Below are 20,964 nucleotides of genomic sequence, written 5' to 3' on the forward strand. Positions count from 1 at the left end.
GTGCCGTTCAGTGTACGCTCAGGACGGTCGGAAACCGGACGCGCTCCGCCGCAGAAGCGCACATTTTACCAGTAGACAGCGGCTGTAACGGATTCTGTCGGTGGGAAGATTGTCCACAATGCCGTCCATATTTACGACTGTGGGCAAACAGCTCAGGAACCACCCAGCTGTAAGTCTAACAATCACAATTTAATAAAAACAAACAGTGTTTTTATTACTCTTTGTTAAGGACGCGATTGACATTGTCAATATTGGGAGGACGCTGTGTGTGTGTGTGTGTGTGTGTGTGTGTGATCTCCTTAATTATCAGGGCTGTTATAATGAGCGGCTTTTACTGTTTATTTATACACATTATGTCTTCAATGAATGCAACCATTAGATTATTTTACACCTCATTTATGTGCCTGTGGCCGCATGGATGTCAAATTCCGCGACACGTGTGAGAACATTTCGATGATTAAAGACATTTTACACAATAGATCTTTTACATCTTATTAAAATCCATATCTATCTCCATCTATCTTATTGATTGTCCCTCACAGTCTCTTCGGCGTCATGATTATCTTTGCTCTTTTCTGTTTTTTCCCTTTCTGACATCTTAAAAAAAAAAAAAAAAAAAAAAAAAGGCACCGTCATGCAGCCAAGACGCAGGATGCTTTATTACCGGAGCTATTTGTGTAATTGACTTAACAGAGTGATGTTTAAAGGGAATGATCGTGGTGCGAGTAGGTATGTCCTCAGCCATGTATGCAGACCTTTACTGCACGTCCACTGCATAGTATCTATACGGACACGACTCAAGGGCATGTTGGGGTGTTTATTCAAGGGCGACTGGGTGGAAGTGTTTGCTTTACGGTAGCAGCCACAGACCACTGAAATGATGTGTCCTCTGTCTACTATCAATTAGCTGTTCCATACTAAAACATGAGGCAGTGTCCAGTCTCCTAGTGTCATAATCAATAATAAAGGCCAAGCCTTCCTCTAAAGCTGAGCACTTGCACGTCACACTGTAATTTTTCTCCCACAGTGGAATAAAGGAGTCATTTCCATCCTTTAAACTGGGACACCAACAGGATATGTGCCTTTTTATTGTGTTTATTTTTTACATATCATATAAAACAAGGGAGTGAAACCATTTCACAAGAACATAAAAAACAACTCTGATCTAATCTACCATCCAATTATCTTGTTCTTTGGCCTCTAGCTGATCCCCCTCTTCATCTTCATTGGCGGCGGGGCGACCATGAGTGTGACGTACTTGTGTCGGCTGGCTTTGAAAAACCCTGATGTCTCGTAAGTGCCAGCAGAATACATGAAGTTTTGTTTTGTTGTTGTGGATAAATCCATGTTTTCCCTGTTGTGAAGGGAGGTGGGAGGTCCTGATTTTTCTTTCCTTTTCTCGCCCTCAGATGGGATCGCAAGAACAACCCTGAACCCTGGAACAAAATAGAGCCCGATCAGCAGTACAAAGTAAGAGTTTTTCTGCACACTTTGTAGAAATACCCTGTAGTCCTCATGCACGTTGATCATTTACTGTTGTTTTACGCATGTCTTTATATTGTTAGACTTAATGTACAACCATGTTCTGTGGGGAACAAGCCATATCTGTTCTGTTATCTTGCCTCAAAGTCCATATTACCCTCCTCACGCTGATTGTGGACACTTGTTCCTGTGTCTGCTTCCAGCTATTCTCAGTTAACATGGACTACTCCAAGCTGAAGAAGGACAGGCCGGATTTCTGAGTCACCGTCTTCATGCTGTCATCATCTGACCACGTGACGAAGTACAAAATAAACCTGTGATACTGAATAAATATGTGCTACACATATTCACATTGTTGATTTCTAGTGTGAGGGACGAAGAGATTGTTGACCATATCAACGACTGTATGAATAAAGCAGGCAACCACCTGTTTTACAAACTGATGTATTTATTTTTGACTTTGTTAAATTATTAAAATGATTTCAATCACACGTCTCATTTACTTGTGTTTTTTTATTAACCATTTGAGTTCACGGTAGACACATTAGAAGTTGTAGCTAAAGCATTTCATCTGAAGTTAAAGACAAATCTTTATCTGTGTGTAACAACATTAATGTAAGATCAAGTTCTATGTACAACAATACTTATTTAGTATGCAGAACCACAACCATCATTCAATACACATTACCTTTCTACCCTATTTTATCAGTGGGGTTAGGCTAAATGCTGTCTCGTATAATGCAGTATAATTCAAAAGCACAAACTAAACCCTCCAAAATAACCATACAGTTGAATTTATATATCTCTCCCAACACTTTTAACACAATCTGGACATTAACATATTCAATAAACAAAGATGTACTGCAGAGCTACATTTATTTTAGCTATGTGTACCTAATAAACAGCCAATTTAGTGTAGTTATAGAGAGAAATCAACTTGAATTTCTACATCGTCAAGCTAATTCCTAATTGTATGATTGCCAATTATCCCTGACCTCTGCTCTGAAAACCAGAATTGGTGGTCAATCAGGTTATTAATTAGTAAATTTAAACATTCAACATCAGCATATTCAATGTGGTTGTAGCTGTTGAATGCTTGTAAAACAATTCATTTTAAAATGTGATTAGCCAATATGATAGTGAATGCAATAGTATATTTTATTTAGAAAAGAAAACCATAAATGGTGATAAAAGAGGTCCTGCATGGCAATTACTGTGCAGTGAGTAATGAGAGCTTGTAAATCAGTAACTGGGTGGGGGAGTAGAACTTTAGCTGTCTTTTCAACAGAAAGTTAAAAGTGAATGTAAACAACATCCTGAGCATGATTCACTTCCGATCATGCACTGAATTTTGCTGTCTGTAGGGAATAAATCTTGGGTGGAGAGCAACTGTCTGCCTGACACTGATACTGCAGCTGGTTTGATTTCATGAGATTGTATCAAAGCAAGTCAGGAGGGGTGATCACTGACCACACAGTTTAGTGTGAGGTTTTTGGATGAATCTGATGAGGGCAAAGAGCTGTTCCATTACCCTTATAAGTTGGTGAGGTAGCAGAAAACCCTACCTCTAAATGTTTTCAATTAATATTCAATTTTTGATTATTAAGACATTTCCGCATTAGGAACAATCTCTTTATTCTTGTGTTTCCTTTGTGTCTTCCATTATGCACACATTCATTCTAAACAAACAAGTAGTGGTTGAGAATTGAATTTATAAAAAATACAATTCTGCAAAGAATAGGCTTAATTTACATTTTCACATTTACCAAACACAACAAAATTTGAGTTGTCCCTCGGTTCTTCAGTTGGGGGCGATGTCGCTCTCGTTGGAGACAAACAACTGTTCAATTAAAGAGTAGAAGAAGAAACACACGTATTCTCGCGAGGTTTCACTTAAATGTAACGCGGGAATTATTGCGTTGAATTGAATTCGTGGTTGAATCAGTACTAGCTGCTAGCAGATCGTGTATTTAGCTAAATAAATACTATAATAAGACTTTCCGCCAATTCAGCAGCGTTTGTCGGAACTGTGGTTGTGGGAAAAGTTCACCTGGTTCAACAACGACGCAGGTTGAGACGGTTACAGAACTGTTTTGCTGTCGGCCGTCAGCTGATCAGCTGACAGTTTCTAACGTTAGCTATGGACGCTACTGAAGATTTGTCTGCTCGGGTCCTGCTGAAACATATTCTCACCACCGAGACACCCAGGACTCCCGTGACCCGCAGGTACTAAACAGCTCCTTAACCTTTAAGAAATGTTTTCAGGGAAGTTGAACAGTTAGCAAGCAACCCCAGACTTAACGTTAAAGAACTACCACTTGCTAGTGCAATGCTAGCTAACGCTAACGTCAACATAGGAAGTGTTGATTTCTAAATTGCTGCAGGTGATGACTTTGTATTCACTTTTGAACCAGCGTCAACTAATAATGTGCTGTCTCGTCTTCAGTGCTGCTAGAGTGCACAGTGCCAGCAGGACCACGCGTAGCAAGAAAGATGCTGGTGCCCAAACCCCGCAAAACATCTTGAGACGAAGTCTGAAGCATAAAATGCGTGAGGTGAGGAAGTCAAGCACCGTACGGGCTGGTAGTGGACAGGTTGAATATGTTAAAGTTGATCTGTCTATCGTATTTCCAGAGTATTACCAGGAAATCCCTGCCTGCTACTACAAGAAGAAGGACAAATACTCCTGCGCCAGCATCATTGGGATTTGATGAGGGAGAAACACCACGACACATACTCAGGAACATCCTGTTGACAGGTGTGTGTATGAACCTGCTTTTCCTTGTACATTATGTTGCAATTGCTTCTTTTTTATTCCTCAGTATAATTTGTTGTGTGATACAGAGCCTGTGAAGACCCCTATTGTACATGAGACAGCTGCATCGGAGGGGCCACAGCTGCCTCCAGCCAATTCCAGCATTACTAGGAAGCGTCCCAGGTGTGTGTGTTTGTGAATGTGTGAACCAGGATGTTGGAAAGAAATATATAGTGAGTTAATTTTTCCTTTCTTGACTTTCAGTACTGATCTGTCAGGGCTGGATCTGCCTGATTTAACTATTGGCAATGCTGTAAGCACTGCAAAGGGACTAAGAAGAAAGAGACCAAGGAGAAGCCTTAATGTAACTGCTTTTGAAAAACGGCTTAAAGACGGAGATGGTAATGTTGTGGACTTTACTGACATGCTCCAATGACAGATAGGGATTGTATAAGATCTTATAACTGTTTGATGCTTATGCTTACAGATAATGTAGTGGAAAATGAAAACGAAGAATCAAGGGTCGAGCACTCATCACTTTCTTTGTCAAGGTAAATTGCATAAAAAACTATATATATATATATATATATATATATATATATATCATGTAGTATCTTTATTATATAGAAATACTATCGGACATTGTCAAATTTACTGCATTTGCTTTTATTCAGCAGAAACTTCTTTTGTGTTTATACAACATTTAGATAGCTTTTTTTAATAACAATGACCTTAGCAACTTGTTTTGCAGTTCCACTTCTCTGAATCTAAAAACTCCCTTTGTGGATGTTCGGACTGAGAAAAGGGGCCTGCAGAGAAGGGTTTCTAACCGTCGAAAAATTACAGAGGAAGAGTTTGGCGCTGCTGTAAATAATAGACAGGTTGGAGGTAATTAAAATATTCTTAAACTACCAAATGTACCAAATTTTCTTCAGATGTTTCTACAGATTTTAAATTCTGTATTAGCAAGCAGAGGTAGCTTGTTGTTCTTCTATTCCCTATGTTGTAACCAGCAGCACTTTAATTGTTATTTCACTTCCTTTCACCCAGGAGTAAGCAGCTTTATGCCAGTGGAGCAGGGTCTCAGTGAAACCGCCTATTCTGAGGGCTTTACTTTGGGCTTAAGCAAACTCAGTGAACCTGATATCACAACTGATATTGTCAACTGTAACACAGCTCTCTATGCCCAGTCAGATGCCATAGCCTCCAACCTTTCCATTGTTGCAACGCAGGACAAACCCACAGTGATGGCCTCTCAGCTTCAGAGACAGATACAAGAGTTAGAGGATGTGGAGAAGAGCAAGCTGATGAAGGAGAAATCAATGTATAAATTTCTAACTGAGGATATAGTTGAACCTCAGGATGGGGAATGGCTTTTTCATTTGGAGGAAGATGTGGATGCACCTGAATTTCAAAAGGAGGACAGGAAGAGTACAGCTGATGGTGTGGCTATTTCAAACTCTGAGGAGGTTGCAGCTGAGACTAGCATAAGGGAAGATACGCCTTCATCTGTGGAGGGAGAGGACAGGGTGGAAGCTCAAACAGAAAAGGAGTTGCCTCAAACTGAAGAGGATGCTGTAACCAGTTCTCAGTCTGGGGAAGAAGAGGTTGCAACTGATTCTCAGGCCAGAGAAAGAGAAGATGCAGTTGACTCTCAAACTGAACAAGCAGACGGTGAAGTTGATTTCCAACCTAAAGAGAGTAAAGATGTTCCTTTGTCTGATTCTGAAGAAGAACTTGCACCAAACTCTCAAACCGAAGACGAAGATACAGACAAATCTCCCACTGCAGAAGGTGATGCAGTTGATTCTGATGAGGTTGTTGAAGCCAGGTCTCAGTCTGAGGAAGAAGGGGATGTGGTTGGGTCACAGACTGAAGATGAGCATGATGTGAGGCACGAGGAGGAAGAGGGCGAGCACGGATCTGAACAGCTGGAAAATAATTTGGAACACATCAGTCGAAGGGCTTATCGCTCTGAGGGTGGCCTTATAATGGCAGTTACAGATTCAGGTGGGGATCTGGTGGATGCCCCAGAGGCAGGTAAGGTCAGAAAATATAATCTCTCATCTTGGATAACAGGGCTGCAATTGCCAATTAATCTAGTAACCTTTACAAATCTTTTTTTTTTTTTTTAGTGTACTATATTTTTATTAACTGATGTGTAAAAAATAAAAGTAAAAGTAAAAAAATGCCTGTTACAGGTTACCAAAGCCTGACGTGTCTTCTGTAAATAGCTCATTTCAACAGTCCACAACTCATATCAAGTTTTGCAATGTGCAGTTTATGCAAAATAAGTGTTGTTTATGTGTAGGGTGGCCTGATAGCAAGTCCAAAGCACACAGTGCTTTTGATCAACACAGCAGCCTGGAAATGGGAACTCCTTATAGCAGTCAACCTCACACTGGGATATCTGACTTGGCGGAATCTTCAACTCAAGGACAGAAAGATGCGTCTTATGCAGCCTTCAAGTCTGATGCTGATAAAGAGAATTCTGTTAATCAGCTGGACGTAATGCATGGCACTGAGGACAGCAGCCACCCGAGAGATGCTTCACCTGAAGAAGCTGATGAGCAGGAAGAAATATGGGAGGATGAAGATGATGGGGAAGGGGATGAAGGTCAGTTCCTCTCTTTGTGTGTGTGTGTGTGTGTGTGTGTGTGTGTGTGTGTGTGTGTGTGTGTGTGTGTGTGTGTGTGTGTGTGTGTGTGTGTGTGTGTGTGTTGTGTGTGTGTGTGTGTGTGTGTGTGCTATATTTTAAAGGAATGAGAAGATTAAAGAAAGACCTGTGAATTTTTCTAAAATCTTCAGAGATCCCCTGCAAGACTCCAGCATTTGTCAAAGAGAAAAGGAACTTTGTGCACACCGATCACTTGGCCTCACCCTCTCTTCTTAAAAATATTAAATCCAGGTAAGTTGTTTGGTTTGCTACACTAAAACATTTAGTCCCTTAATATTTATATACTATAGCAATACTTTTAATACTAATGCTACATACAAATAAAATTGTCTCAGGCTCATATAATTATAATATATTGTCCAACTGGTCCAGAATGAAAAATATTATTATTATATTTTTAATACAGTTAAAAGGTAAATGTTATTGACATGTGTTTTCTTCACTAGTGGCCTTAATTTGATTATGCAGGTTTAATTTTAACATATTTTGTTATTTTCGAGTGTTTATGCTTGTTTTCTTATCAGTAGTACAAGTGAAGCCAAACCTGCAGCCAAACCTAAGCAGGCAAGAAAGAGAAGGGGAGGCCCAGCTAAGAAGGAACCAGGCCTTCCCAAGAACTACCTGATGGGCGTTTTCAAGCACTTTGCCAAAACAAAGGTCTCTGCAGATGTTTATCCTGTCCTAAAAGAAATGTAAGTAGCTATGACTACAGATGTTATAAATTACAAGAGTAAATTGGAACCACTTAATTGAAAAGTAGTTGTATAATTGAATGTAATTTAAGGAAGCATTTTAACCTCTTTGTAATTTTGTGATTATATCTCACTATTATGATAACTGATGTTGCCCTTTGAACAGCATGAATACATTTTTTGATCGTCTGGCGGAGGACTTGGAGACCTACGCACATCATGCAAAGAGAAGCACCATAGAGTTTGAGGATGCCGTACTTCTGTTAAAAAGGTTTGTGTATTAAAGTAGGTCTACCTGCGGTTTTAGGAAAGCATTAAATACATCTATGTACATTTGTATAATAAGAAAGGAAGAGCTGGGAAGAGGGTGAGACAAGTAGGAGACAAAAAGAAAACAAAATTTCTTTGCAGAAAACCCAAACACTGGAACTGCAAAAAAAACATTGCATACATTTTTATTTCACCTATAGTTAATATAAAGGTGCATTTCCACTGGAAAGTTCCTGGTATTTGTCTTACCCGGGAGCCTTTCTTGTGGTAAAGGTTACTGTGATGGGACCAATCCTTAAAATATTAGTTGGATCAGTGGAAAACAAAGCAAAGAAACATGTACTATAGAGACACTGTAAAAACACTGTTGATGAACAGACACTGCTACACAAAGGCTGTACTGACCTCTAGATGGCAAACTTGAGCTCCACGTTTATACTGATGAAAAGGGTTGGAAGCTGTGACACAATCATTCAGCATAAAGAACAAAACAAATTCTAATATATCCTTCTACAAAACAGTCATTAATGAAAGTGAGCATCTTAGCAGCATTGTAGTTAAAGAAATTGCCAATTTTGAACATGACACTTTTCTCAGATTTAACTTAACTGGTCTGGTTTTGTACTTTCCAGACAGGGGTATGTGAATGATAAAGTGCCAGTGGAAGCGCTTATTGAAAAATATCTGCGCATGGACCAGCGCAGGATCCTGATCCCCATCGCAACCAGTGGAAATGTCGTCATCCCTAAGAAACGATAACTGTTTCCATGATTTGGATTATGGATTTATCTCTTGTGCTGCACTTGTACATTTTACTTACGCTGCATTTGATTTGGATGATGGATGCTATTCAGAATATTAAGGTTTCTGTAAATCTGTAAATATCTTTAACATATTCTTTGCCAACTCATGTATGTATGTGTCTGTGTAACTATTCTCCTCATCTGTATTAGAATACTGTGGAATGTTTGATTGTGAGTATATACCTTTGTCTAATTCAGCATGCATGCAGTCTTACATGAGTAAAAGTATGTCAACCTTTTACATTTATCTTTTCATGCACATATTTTCTTTCTGACTTAAACAAAATAGGATGTGCAGACATGAGTTGAAATAAAGTTTCTCTTTTACATATTTGCTGTGCTTGATGAGAGACACTGTTATACAGACACACATTTAGTTTTTGTATATGGGAAGATAAAGACGCATTACAGACTGTTTCAAGGTGAGCTGATAGAGAATCATTACATTCACACTTTAATTAAGGTCAACCTTTAGCAGCCAATAGCCTTCCCCTCTTCTGATTAAATTAAGATAAATGTGTGTTTTCATTTAGGTATATTGTTGACCTCGTACCTGTACAAATTTGTTCTGTGAGGACATTGAGATCCATAAATGCACACACTCTGTTTTTCACTTTAGTCCTGGTCTTCCTCCACGACAGCAGGGGGTGCTGTTTGCGAGACATCACTTTCCAGACCTGCCAGTTCTACAGACAGCTAGCCTGTTAGCTAACAACAACAGAAGATCCCGGCCAACTATCGTTATAATTTAATTCCACCTACAGGTGAGTCTGTCGATAAATATAACGTGAAGCAGCAGTATAAGTACAAACGACCTAAATTCACACGACAAAGAAAGCTGTGTTGTATACAGAGTCGCAGCTTTGCGGCAGTTTCTCCGACCTTTTTGTTTGGTTTAGGTTAGCAGCTACAGGAATATAGCTAACAGCTAGCTAGCTCAATCGAATTAGCTGGCATGCTATCTCTAGATTATTGAACTACAGTATGTATATATACATAACGATATCACTTCTGGTATTGGTGCATGTTTTTTCTTTCCAGGCACGATAGTCTTAACGCGTAGCTACAATAAAGATCCAAATCAAAGTAAGCACCATTATCGATTATATGTATTGTTAGCAGGTTAACAACCTGCTACTGTTACCGACTACATTAAGTCTTTCAGTTCCTACCTAATAAAGTCTTACTAGGTTACTTTCATAAAAACATGTTGATATTGTATGTGTCGTAAGTATGAGTTATAAATATATGGTTGTTTATGAACAGTGGCCTAGAGCATGAATTAATACCCAGGGCCTTTATAACAGATTTTTATTATAACATTTATTATACTGTTGTGGGTAGTTTGTTGTTTTAGATTTCCTCTTATAGGTGCAGGAGCTGTTTTCACAGGTTAAATAAACCGGCTAGTTGACCAGCTGTCATTTACAATTGTGTAATTAGAAATAGGATACTTGAAAGGAATAACAGACCTCAGATCTTGTGGATATGACCTGTGGTATGAATAAGCAGGGTTCACTGGAAATAGGCCAAACAGAACACAAACAGTGATGTCACTTCTCATCTCCTCTTATTAAAAGGCTGTTTTACATATCTGTCATGCAGACACACCAACACCAGTTTAATGTAACGCAGGCCACTAACATATCTTTGCCAGAAATACTTGTCATGTGTGTATGAACTAGTTTAATTTGTTGTTCTCTATGTAGTGAGAGAACAACTCTGGCAACTTTTAAAGATATACTTCTGCAAGGCCCACTTCCAGTAGTTGCAGTATTTTTTATGATGCCTTTTTGTCTACTTTTGCCATTTTCAAGTTAAAAACCTGCGACACAGCATATCTGAAATGGCCTTTAAGTTTTTCCTGAGTCCATCGTTTTGCCTCCTACATACACTGAGTGCAAGTAACTCAGTTTAGCTGAGTTTATATTTTGTGTGATTACCCAAAGGACAAATGCGATAACTTTCAGCTTGCAATTTTTAAAACGGTTTAATAAATGTAATTTGAAAAAATTAGGTCTGAATTGGTCTGAAATCTCAGGTTTCAGCTCCGCAGTAAATGTGGTCAATCGTGCTATTAAAACTAAATAAATAAGTATATGTGTATATTTTTAAATTCAAGAATAAATGGCAAATTCACAATATTACGTTAATGAAGTGCTAGGTGATGTTAATGACTCTCATTTAGATGGTTGCCCTTTCTAGCAAGAAACAAAAAACTGTCTGAAACTGCTGGAGCCTGCGGTCAGATTTATCTTTATTTATTTTTTTATTAACATATTGTTAATTCATGGTTTTAATTGAAACTTCATACAACCTGTCATAGACCTGTATTTTATTTTTACCCAATGATACTCTGTGAATGTAGAATGTATTGAAGAATAATTTAACTGTAACCTCCAAAACAAGCAAACGCAGTTTTGTTGTAAAGCTCTGTAAAGCTTTTAAATATCCTTAAATGACAGGATTAATTCAAGCCTGTGGGTATGTTTGTCCTTGCAGGTCAACATGTCTACTGTAAGGGTACTTGTAATGGTATGAACCAGGTGACTGGAGACATTAGATATGCATTGAGTCCTCTCTGTCCTTTAACCTCCTGTGCCTGGCGAAGTGAGGAGGGTTTTAGTGAGGAAGTACAGGCAGGAGGTGAAGCCTGGGTGCTAATGCTTTTTTGCCCTGTCAAATCCCCTTCAATGTAATTGTGGGTCTGCACAAAGTCGGGGATGAGAGTGAGGCAAGCTGATCGCTGTAGCAAAATCAATAGTTCATACCTCTCTGAGATTGAGTTTTTAGGAAAGGAGGAGCACCATGACCAAGGGCAGAATATGAAATCACTCCAACAGTGGCCCAACACGCTCTGTGCAATCAATCCTCAGTCCCTGTACCAATTATAGTATTAAGGTTTGTCTGTGGCTTACTGCAGCCCTTAAAGACCAAAGCTTTCGAAATAGACATTGTGTTCACTGACACTTTGACAAGGGTTGCATTTTTTATTCTCCTTGGAAATTGCTTGGAAATGAATGGATGGAGTAAAATGTCAACAAAAAGGCATTGTTGTCTAACTGCACCCTATCTGCCATATCTCCACAGATGTATATGCGTACATTTTATGTGTCATTTGGTTGCTTTGACCTACAGATGCAATTATTATTTTACAAAATGTTGTTTTCTTGCTGTGATGTCTAAAATCCTAAATATGTTTTTTTTTTATTTAGTAGTTCTGATGTGTCTAATTAGTGATCGTATTCTGGCTGACGATAACAATCACGTCTGCTCATCTGGCGTTACGTAATTTCCTGTAATGTTTAGGGTCATTGTCCTGTTGCATCTTGCAGCTTTTTCTGAGCTTCAGCTTATAGAAAGCTATCCTGACATTATTCTGTTGGATTCCTTGATAAAATTGGAAATTAATTTTCCCAGAAAATTCTACATTTGTTTCGTCTGTCCAGAAACATTTTCCCAGTAGTGTTGTGGAGTATCCACATGGTCTCTGGTAAACTTCAGGCCTGGTTGGAGAGCAGTGGCTTTGTCTGTGGTGTCCTTTTGTGGATATAATGGCTGTTCAATGTATTGTGTATAGTTCACTCCTGACCAGAGATGTTAACGAGTCTGCAGCTGTTACTCTACAGTTCTTTTTCATCTCACTGATCATTCTGTGTTGTGCCTTTGGCATGATCTTGGCTCTGCCCACGTCTATGGAGAGTAACTGCAGTACCAAATAATTTCCATCAGATCATGTCATGGCCAATTTATGTGCCGTTTTGTTTTCTTACGACTCTAGATTTCATAAACAATTATAGTTTATTTCTACAGCAGACACAACAGTTGTGCAACAGTTTTTTCTGTTTACACACAGTCCATGTTTTTCACTTTAATGAGAAGCTAGTGTTAGGCTGTCATTCATGTTGTTCCACAACTCCCAGAAAAATGAAAACCGACGTGCTAAAAAATGTAAATGCAAGTAATTGTGGTGACTGCTAACTGTGATGACATTCACATTACATTCATTTAGTTTTTTTTTTACACAACAATACCTAGTTGCTTTTTGTCATTTGAACACTTTTAATTTGAAGCTGCAGCAGTAGGAACTTTTCAGATTGTATTGCAGCTCTGACGTGTAAAAGAGGAAAGAGGAGAACAGTAAAAGAGAGGCTGTCATCAATTTCTTAGTTAAGCAGTGAAAATATAGGCAGACTCCAGCAATACAAATAGCAATTGTACTGAAAAATACAGACATTTTGATTTAATTAAAAGCTTGACATTTGTAATCTACATGCCCGTAATTCTTATTGTTCAGTTCATTTTCAGTCTCCTTGTAGTTAAAAGTTGAAATGCAGAGTATTAAGACATTGGTAGATGAAGTGTGCATCTTCATCTCAGCTCATCTTACCAAGAATCTGTATTTGATTTCTCTCTCATACCTCTGTTTGATTGTCTTTTGTCTCCATCTTACCTCTTTTTGTGGCAATTTCTCTCTTCAAATGGTCCAATAGACGGTGGCTCATCTTTCATTCACTACCATTTTTTTCCACTTGGCTTCTCCATCACTTTACTTTTCATTTTCTTTTCTGTAGCACCTTCCTCTGTTTTCATCTTCTGGCTCCATCTTCAAAGTTGCCACTTTTCTAGATTCAACAAGATTGTTGGCTTGGGTAAAGGCAGTCTCTGGTAGTTTTCTGTTTATTAGATACAGTAATATTACTGGCTGACCTGATAACTTCAGTAACGCAAAAAATATTTATTCTGTGTCCATTGACATGGCATTAGGCTAAATATCTGAGCTTGAGTCAGGAAAGTGATGTTAGTTAACCTCAGATTTGTCCTGTTAAGACACAATTTTCACTCTCTCTTTTTAAACATGTCAGGGACTGTGGTCAAAAATCAAAGGGATACAAACAATGGTTTGTACTTAGTAGAGTAAAGTAGAAGCTACTACATGGATTCAAAGGGGTACCAGCAAAACATTAGTTCACATCATTAGACCGTTAGTGTAGCATGCCCTTCACATATTTACAACCTGCACAGCCTTTAAGGAGCATTATGTTTTTTTAACAATGAGAGCCAGGAAAGAAAGTGACTTTACAGCAGGATAAAAAAGACTCTGAATCAGGCATCGTGTCAAGTACCTTAGGGTCCACCCCAAAGATGATGAAATGGGTGCAATACAACACCTGTATACTTTTACTTGAGCAGTGACACCAACATTTGGTCTCCTTGTTTGTGCCAAATTAGTGGTTCTGTAAATAACTATCATTACTACTGAGCCCCTGCAAGGTTATCTAGCGTGATGGGCACTGGAGTAGATATCCTGTATGAGTGAGTGACAGAGATGATTATTGCTGCAGATGCGCAGCTAATAATGTAATTTATACTAATGAATGTTTTCATGAGGTGATGTATTCATGTGCAATCATTTCTCAATCTTGCACTTAGAGTAAAATAATTTGAATTTCTTTGTTTATTTTAACAGTTTATTTTATTGTGGATGGCTGGAGCCTTTCCCCGGCCCGAATTATTCATGTGTTAAGAGTCATCGTTAAAATTTGTGAGTTAGAAAAACAAAAAAACAAAACCAACAATTACATTTTTTTTTTTTTTATCAGATCTTAATTTTTAAAGAGAGAGAGAGTAATTTCTTAACAGCTATCTACTGTAGTGTTTAGAACTCAGTTATATATGGTGAATTAAATAATTTGTGGCATTAAAGTTAGTTAGAGTTAGTTTATGTGTGTATTCATAGAAGAGAATCACAAATCTGCATGGCCTGTCTTTGTGCCGTGAAGTTAATTTAGGAACCTTGGATTTGGCTTTGTGGTTCCAACCCTCCACCGCAGTCCTAGGAGACACCTTGTTTATTTACAGTTTATTTTTGAAACTTAATTGTAATTGCAGCAGTTATTGATCTGAGAACAGGCGTGGGCCATCGATCTTTTGCTGTCCCCTGATAGGTCAGGGGCAATTCATCTATCCCAAGCACAGCAAACCTCAATAGCACCACAGTATGGCCATATGAATTAAATGATATTGAGTCTTAAATAGATTGATGAAAAATACACTGCTCATGTGTTGCATCCCAATAAGCTGTGCTGTCTGTCTCTGTGTTAGATGAATTTATTTCAACCTTCAAGAATATGGGTTTTAAATTCTAGTCTGATTAAATAATCACGTTCACATTGTCATTTTCTAGGGGGCCACTGCTTCCATCTGGTGTGCACTGATGCAGATGGACGTCAGTACTGAACATTGACGAGTGGAAGTGACAGATTCCTCCTCCTCACCCTTTTGCCCCCGACACCTTCTGTCACGCTGGCAATGTCAAGAGTCCCGAGTCCCCCACCCCCTGCGGAAATGTCCAGCGGGCCCGTGGCCGAGAGCTGGTGCTACACACAGGTAAAGTGACGACGCGTGAACTGTTGACGTAGTAACATTGTCTTTAACCTCAAAAAATTACTCTGAGCCTTATGGATTATTTTTTCTGTGCCAGATCAAAGTGGTGAAGTTCTCTTACATGTGGACCATCAACAACTTTAGCTTCTGTCGCGAGGAGATGGGAGAGGTCATCAAGAGCTCCACCTTCTCTTCTGGGGCCAATGACAAGCTGAAATGGTGAGTGGGCAAGAAAGCTGCTTTTTGTTGTGCACTATGTTCTAAAATTCAGATTTACAGTATTTATAGTCTTACTGTATGTAATGTAGATGTAGATTGCTGAGAAACTTCTGAAAAATCCCTCGCTGTGTGTGTCACAAATTCGAGTACAGTTTTTCATATTCTGTATTATGAAAGTCTTTCATAATTTCAAAACTTCAACACACTGCAAACACGAAGGGTCAGACTAGTACAAATGATGACGGACACACCCTGGAAAAATTAGGGCGGCAGAGGACCCACTGCTATCGGCTTAGTTTAAACATAATTAGTCTTAGATCTATTTTAACTATGCTTTTCTGCCTACATGGATAATTGTTTAAGCATATTTTTGCAAATTATTATGTAGACAGGCTTATTTACATTGACACATAGCAAAATGACCAATTACCAGAGTAATTTACAGTGACAGTATTTACAAAACACTGTCACAGTAAATGATACCATACTTTTTGCAGTGTTTCCAACTGTTGCACTCTCTACAAACAGGTGTTTGCGAGTGAATCCCAAAGGCCTAGACGAGGAGAGCAAAGATTACCTGTCTCTGTACTTGCTGCTGGTTAGCTGTCCAAAAGCTGAGGTGCGCGCAAAGTTCAAGTTCTCCATCTTAAACGCCAAGGGAGAGGAGACCAAAGCTATGGGTGAGTGAACTGGGTTGAACAACATTTAACTTGAGTAGAGTATGTATAAGTTATAGAGTAGTTGTAAACCTTCCTCTGCAAATTTCTACCACTTGGACTTAACCTGTCTGTGATGTCCTGGCTACCTGCAGAAAGTCAAAGGGCGTATCGCTTTGTCCAGGGGAAAGACTGGGGCTTTAAAAAGTTCATCCGGAGAGACTTCCTGCTTGATGAAGCTAATGGTCTTCTACCTGATGACAAGCTGACGCTTTTTTGTGAGGTAAACTCTTGGTGTATACTTATTATGTACCCAATTACAATTTTTAATTAACATAAAACATAAAATAAAATAAATTTCTCTCCCTCAGGTGAGTGTGGTGCAGGACTCGGTCAACATATCTGGGCAGAACACCATGAACATGGTAAAGGTGCCTGACTGCCGACTAGCAGATGAGCTGGGGGGCCTGTGGGAGAACTCGCGCTTCACAGATTGTTCCCTGTGTGTGGCTGGTCAAGAGTTTCAGGCCCATAAAGCCATTCTGGCAGGTGCATATTTAGATGTTTATTTATTAGTTAGCTGTCTGATTATAGATCAATTCCACCATTCATATATTAACTTTTTTTTATTGTCCTAAATCTCTCCGTGTCCCTGCTTCAGCACGCTCCCCTGTATTCAGCGCCATGTTTGAGCATGAGATGGAGGAGAGCAAAAAGGTGAGCCCAAGGTCCTGATGTTTTTTTGTTTTTTGTTTTTTATTCTTAGACATCAATTGGTTTTGTTCTCAGACTCTCACTGCTGTGTTGAAGGGTTAAAGTGAGTGAAGGATTGTGTGCTGTCAGATGGCTGCAGCACAGAGCTGTTTGGTGAAACTGAATAATAGCACACCTGAAATGAAATTGTCCTGCTGCACTTAGGGGTCAGGATTCATCCTTCACTGGCAAAACTGCAGAAGCAGGGAATTGCTTTTTTCATTTGTGCACATGTGACTGTAAGAAATTAAACTGCATCAAAAGATTCCAAATTTTTTTTTATGATCAAGACTGTTTTAGATTCTGTGTTGGAATCTTTGAAAGATTAAAATCTTTCATTCAGGAATTACCTTGTCTACCATGTGGAGTTTGAGTTGAGTGTTTATTGCAAATTAATAGATGAAATAAAAGAACATTATGTTTTAACATATCATAAGTCATTTAAGATGTTTGGTAAAAAAACTATTATTAAGCAACAGACAAATAAGAGACTTGGCTACATGGTTCCTTTAAGTGCACTTATTTACACTTCTGTCTCTACTCTTTTTCATCACAAATATTACATTTGAATTTTTAAAGTCTTAAACTCAAATCATTCATCAAGTAATTTAACTTGGATATTTATTACATTATTTTTGCAATAAATTGTGTTATTTATAAAAAATAACCTATAAAACTATGTAAAAAAATAAATTTACATATATAAATAACATTTTGCTCCATTTAAATAACAAAGTACCACTTTCTATTCCATTACTGTAAATATTAATAAGTTGAGTTACAGAAAATGCAGAAACATGAACATGTTGTAGTTGAAGCTCATGTTGTGGTGAAATGCTCTAATCTTTTTGTTTATTGTCTGTGCCCAGAATCGTGTGGAGATAAACGACGTGGAGCCGGAGGTTTTCAAAGAGATGATGTGCTTCATTTACACAGACAAGGCTCCAAACCTGGACAAGATGGCTGATGACTTGCTTGCAGCAGCTGACAAGGTAATATGACAACACTGGGCACATCAAGGACATATCAGTGTCACAGATGTTGATCTATTATAGTTTTTAGGCCATCACTTCTATGGTTTACTCACCACAGATGTTAATATGGCAGTCTGGGTCATCTTTATTTTGCCAAAGTTGCTGGTTATTTTGTTGGCAGCAGAGATTGTGAGATTTGACTGTAAGACATAGTTAAGTAATAAATGTCTGGTAAAATCCATTAGGATTTCAAGAAACCGTTTCTATCTCAGTTCAAGGGTTGCAATTATATTATATTAATATCCTAAATACGGCATAGACAGAATGACCAGACTGATTTTGACGTCATTTCGTACTGTGAGATATATTATTTGCAAATATCATCTGAACTGTCACAGAAAATGTCAAATGAGCACTGATGAAGACAGGAAGTGCACTTATCCGATTGCATTCCCCCTCTTTCAGTACGCTCTGGAGAGACTTAAGGTCATGTGCGAGGACGCTCTGTGCACCAGTTTGTCTGTGGAAAACGCTGCAGAGATCCTGATCCTGGCTGACCTGCACAGCGCCGACCAGCTCAAAACACAGGCCGTCGACTTCATTAACTAGTGAGTTCACACACAGAATAGAGTTAGTCATCACCAATAATTGGATCTGCAGCACTTTTATACAGACTCACGTAGTCAAGGAACATTTTGTCTTTGTAGTTCTATCACTTTGTAACATGTCTTGGGTCCTTATCTTGTATCATTACAGAGGGGACAAAAAAATCTGTCTCACCCTCACTCCTCATCTCTTGGTGTCACAGTTAATAATTTAATTTCACATGTCCTCTGCTTGATTGGTCTCTCTGATATTATTAAACCCTGTCAAGGTTTTCTAAGGGATCAGGGCGAACTGTCTGCTCACTAGGCCTCCTGTCACTTCGTCTGTTAACGCAAATGAATGTGTGATAATGCGTATCTCTGATGTTCAGCCCATTTGTTATTTAAGTTATTTTCCAAGCAAAAAGCTTTAATTATAAGGATTTGCTCATTTTGTTTGTTCTGTGCCAGTGATTTTCCAACCTAGGCGCAGCCCCCCCCCCCCATAGGTGTCATACCCATCACACATGATGGGTTTGATAAAAGCTTTAGGGAACAGATTAAAAGGGGAAGAATTAAAGGCATTAATTGAGACAGTTTAATGGTTTTCGCATACCCTCAGACATATGCAGACTTCCTGTACATCAACTTTTAATACAAAAGATAATTAGACATCAAGAAGAGCTTGTTTATTTTTTGTAATTAAAGAAATGGTTACATGAAACGTCGTCACTGTGAACTGACCAGATAGACTTGTTATAAATGGACTTGAATAAACTCACTAGCCTAGCAACATTAATGCTACAAACAACTCATAATGCAAGGCTCTGCACTCAAAGAGATTATCTGATCTATATGATCAACATGTAATAGTTAGGTTCTCAAATATAAGACAAACTCCCTTATATTCAAACCAGGACTGCAATCGATTTTTCTTAATCTAATGTGTTGTTGTTTTTTTGTCTCTCTTGCTCATGTGGTTCTTCAGCCACGCTGCAGAGGTGATGGAGACAGCCGGTTGGAAATCCATGGTAGCTTCTCATCCTCACCTGGTGGCTGAGGCTTACCGCTCCCTGGCTTCTGCTCAGTGCCCTTTCCTCGGACCCCCACGCAAGCGCCTGAAACAATCCTAACAGCCTCACAGCAAGGCACCTACACTCATGCATACAAACACACATGCATACACACAGACAAATCCCCCCATCAAACACAGGGACAACCTTTCCCCTTGCTGTTACCTACTACACTACCTACCGCCTCCCCCAAATCTCCCCCTTCTGCCCAGTCCAAACCTGCTGTAGTTAGTCTCTTCTAAAGATGGAGGGAAGAAGGAGGAGGAAGTGGACATGGTGATGGAAAACAGGGAAGGTGGGCTCGTGAAGTGGATGTTTGTTGTTTACAAAAGAACCACATCACCCCTCCCTTTTTCTCCTCGGCTCTGGCTTTGTGAGATATGACATTGTGCTCTTTTTTCCGTGTGCGAAAACGAAATCCTTCGACATCCTGCTAGTTCCTACTTTGGAATCCGTTCGAGAGGAAGAAATGGACGCAACAGCCCAGTAAGAGCCAACTGTCTGGAAATTCAGAGGCTTAAAGGACAGGTGCCGTTAAATAATGTCTATAACTGTCTATTTTATCATACAGCTTCTTTTTGCTCTGCTCTCAGTGTGTGGAGTAGAGCAGTCAGAGAAGCCCAAAACTAAAGGACACACGAGCTTGTGAGGAATTAAAAAAAGAAGTGGGCCTATTAGAGAAAGACAACCAAGGGCTAGTCAAAAAAGCAGATATGGGACAAATTCATTGAAACTATTTTCCCAAAGAAGGCTGGGAAAACATTGCACTAAAGTCACAGGTCACCCGTCGTCAACCCTTACCAGCAGTAAAGTAGAAATACTGTAGGCAAGCACACATTGAAGCAAGCTTCATGGATTCAACAGGACCACCAGAACAAGTTCCCTTTAAGAAGATTTATCAACAAGTGACAAACACGTGTACTCCCATGTAGGACTCTTCAAGCGTTCATTCTGCGTCCGTTTTCCTTTTTTAAATAGCCAGAAAATTCAGAATCCGTATAGAGAGGATACAGAAAATAGCAATGCACAACTGGATGTCATTCTAGGGGAAATAATATTTTGTGTGTGGACCTGTCTTTGTAGCCCTTGAGAGAAAATAAAATCCAAGGGGTCAACAGACAAACCAACTGAGAGACAACAAATGGTGGTTAAAAAAAATGTCAAGAAACGGTTACAGAAGAATATTAGGATTCAATCAGGCATGGTAACGTTCTTTTATGATGGGTTTCTTATTTGTTTTATTTTTCTTCAGAACTGTCATTTCTATTTTTTTCATAGGAATTTGTACAGACACTAGTGTTTTTGAAGCTGTTTAAAACAAAAGCATTTTCAGCTGTGAGACTGAGATAAGTGGACAGATGTTTTCTTTGCAGGCATAAAGACTGGGGGGAAATAAAAATGAAATGAACACGTTTTAATGTTCATATTAGACTGAATGTGAAAAAATGCACACCACGGTAAACCACATGAAATACATTTGAAGTTATCATTTGAACCTGGTAGAAAATGGTAATTGATAGATGGAACCATTGTTGTTTCTTTCCTGTAGATATTGCTGGATATGAGAAGTGACACTTAGTTGTTGCCATTTTTTGTTCCCAAAAGAATAAACCACAACTATTTTGTATTGAATGCAATG

General features: G+C 38.9%; 3 protein-coding genes across 4 annotated transcripts; all 3 read left to right on the plus strand.

The window, feature by feature from the left end:
• The first annotated feature begins 25 nt into the window (after nucleotides 1-25).
• On the plus strand, nucleotides 26-1,973 carry LOC113156458 (cytochrome c oxidase subunit NDUFA4-like). Its single transcript, XM_026351617.2, has 4 exons — nucleotides 26-169; nucleotides 1,205-1,293; nucleotides 1,410-1,470; nucleotides 1,686-1,973. The coding sequence occupies exons 1-4, from the start codon at nucleotides 119-121 to the stop codon at nucleotides 1,740-1,742; spliced, it is 258 nt and encodes an 85-aa protein (XP_026207402.1). The 5' UTR covers nucleotides 26-118; the 3' UTR covers nucleotides 1,743-1,973.
• Nucleotides 1,974-3,380: 1,407 nt separating this feature from the next.
• On the plus strand, nucleotides 3,381-9,010 carry cenpt (centromere protein T). Of its 2 annotated transcripts, none has more exons than XM_026350591.1 (13): nucleotides 3,381-3,708; nucleotides 3,929-4,037; nucleotides 4,117-4,240; nucleotides 4,327-4,420; nucleotides 4,502-4,638; nucleotides 4,725-4,788; nucleotides 4,989-5,125; nucleotides 5,288-6,277; nucleotides 6,549-6,854; nucleotides 7,046-7,145; nucleotides 7,439-7,606; nucleotides 7,773-7,877; nucleotides 8,509-9,010. In XM_026350591.1, exons 1-13 carry the CDS (start codon nucleotides 3,623-3,625, stop codon nucleotides 8,633-8,635), a joined length of 2,547 nt encoding a protein of 848 aa, XP_026206376.1. In that variant the 5' UTR covers nucleotides 3,381-3,622; the 3' UTR covers nucleotides 8,636-9,010. The 2 variants fall into 2 exon arrangements, with proteins under 2 accessions (XP_026206376.1, XP_026206377.1); XM_026350592.1 differs by having other exon boundaries at nucleotides 7,442-7,606.
• A 326-nt stretch (nucleotides 9,011-9,336) lies between these two features.
• On the plus strand, nucleotides 9,337-20,957 carry LOC113156340 (speckle-type POZ protein). Its single transcript, XM_026351419.1, has 10 exons — nucleotides 9,337-9,443; nucleotides 14,867-15,069; nucleotides 15,164-15,285; nucleotides 15,814-15,965; nucleotides 16,097-16,224; nucleotides 16,313-16,490; nucleotides 16,603-16,658; nucleotides 17,564-17,686; nucleotides 18,134-18,276; nucleotides 19,241-20,957. Exons 2-10 carry the CDS (start codon nucleotides 14,992-14,994, stop codon nucleotides 19,383-19,385), a joined length of 1,125 nt encoding a protein of 374 aa, XP_026207204.1. The 5' UTR covers nucleotides 9,337-9,443; nucleotides 14,867-14,991; the 3' UTR covers nucleotides 19,386-20,957.
• The last annotated feature ends 7 nt before the right edge of the window (nucleotides 20,958-20,964 follow it).

Source organism: Anabas testudineus, chromosome 19 (genome assembly GCF_900324465.2).
Source record: "Anabas testudineus chromosome 19, fAnaTes1.2, whole genome shotgun sequence".
Lineage (NCBI taxonomy): Eukaryota > Metazoa > Chordata > Actinopteri > Anabantiformes > Anabantidae > Anabas > Anabas testudineus.

Coding starts and splice junctions, on each gene's coding strand:
- LOC113156340 (XM_026351419.1), top strand. CDS start 14,992: ATGTCAAGAGTCCCGAGTCCCCCACCCCCTGCGGAAATGTCCAGCGGG. Junction 15,966..16,096: donor AGAGGAGACCAAAGCTATGG/GTGAGTGAACTG, acceptor GGCTACCTGCAG/AAAGTCAAAGGGCGTATCGC. Junction 18,277..19,240: donor GCCGTCGACTTCATTAACTA/GTGAGTTCACAC, acceptor GTGGTTCTTCAG/CCACGCTGCAGAGGTGATGG.
- cenpt (XM_026350591.1), top strand. CDS start 3,623: ATGGACGCTACTGAAGATTTGTCTGCTCGGGTCCTGCTGAAACATATT. Junction 4,241..4,326: donor CAGGAACATCCTGTTGACAG/GTGTGTGTATGA, acceptor TGTGTGATACAG/AGCCTGTGAAGACCCCTATT. Junction 7,607..7,772: donor TATCCTGTCCTAAAAGAAAT/GTAAGTAGCTAT, acceptor CCCTTTGAACAG/CATGAATACATTTTTTGATC.
- LOC113156458 (XM_026351617.2), top strand. CDS start 119: ATGCCGTCCATATTTACGACTGTGGGCAAACAGCTCAGGAACCACCCA. Junction 170..1,204: donor AGCTCAGGAACCACCCAGCT/GTAAGTCTAACA, acceptor TTTGGCCTCTAG/CTGATCCCCCTCTTCATCTT. Junction 1,294..1,409: donor TTGAAAAACCCTGATGTCTC/GTAAGTGCCAGC, acceptor TCTCGCCCTCAG/ATGGGATCGCAAGAACAACC.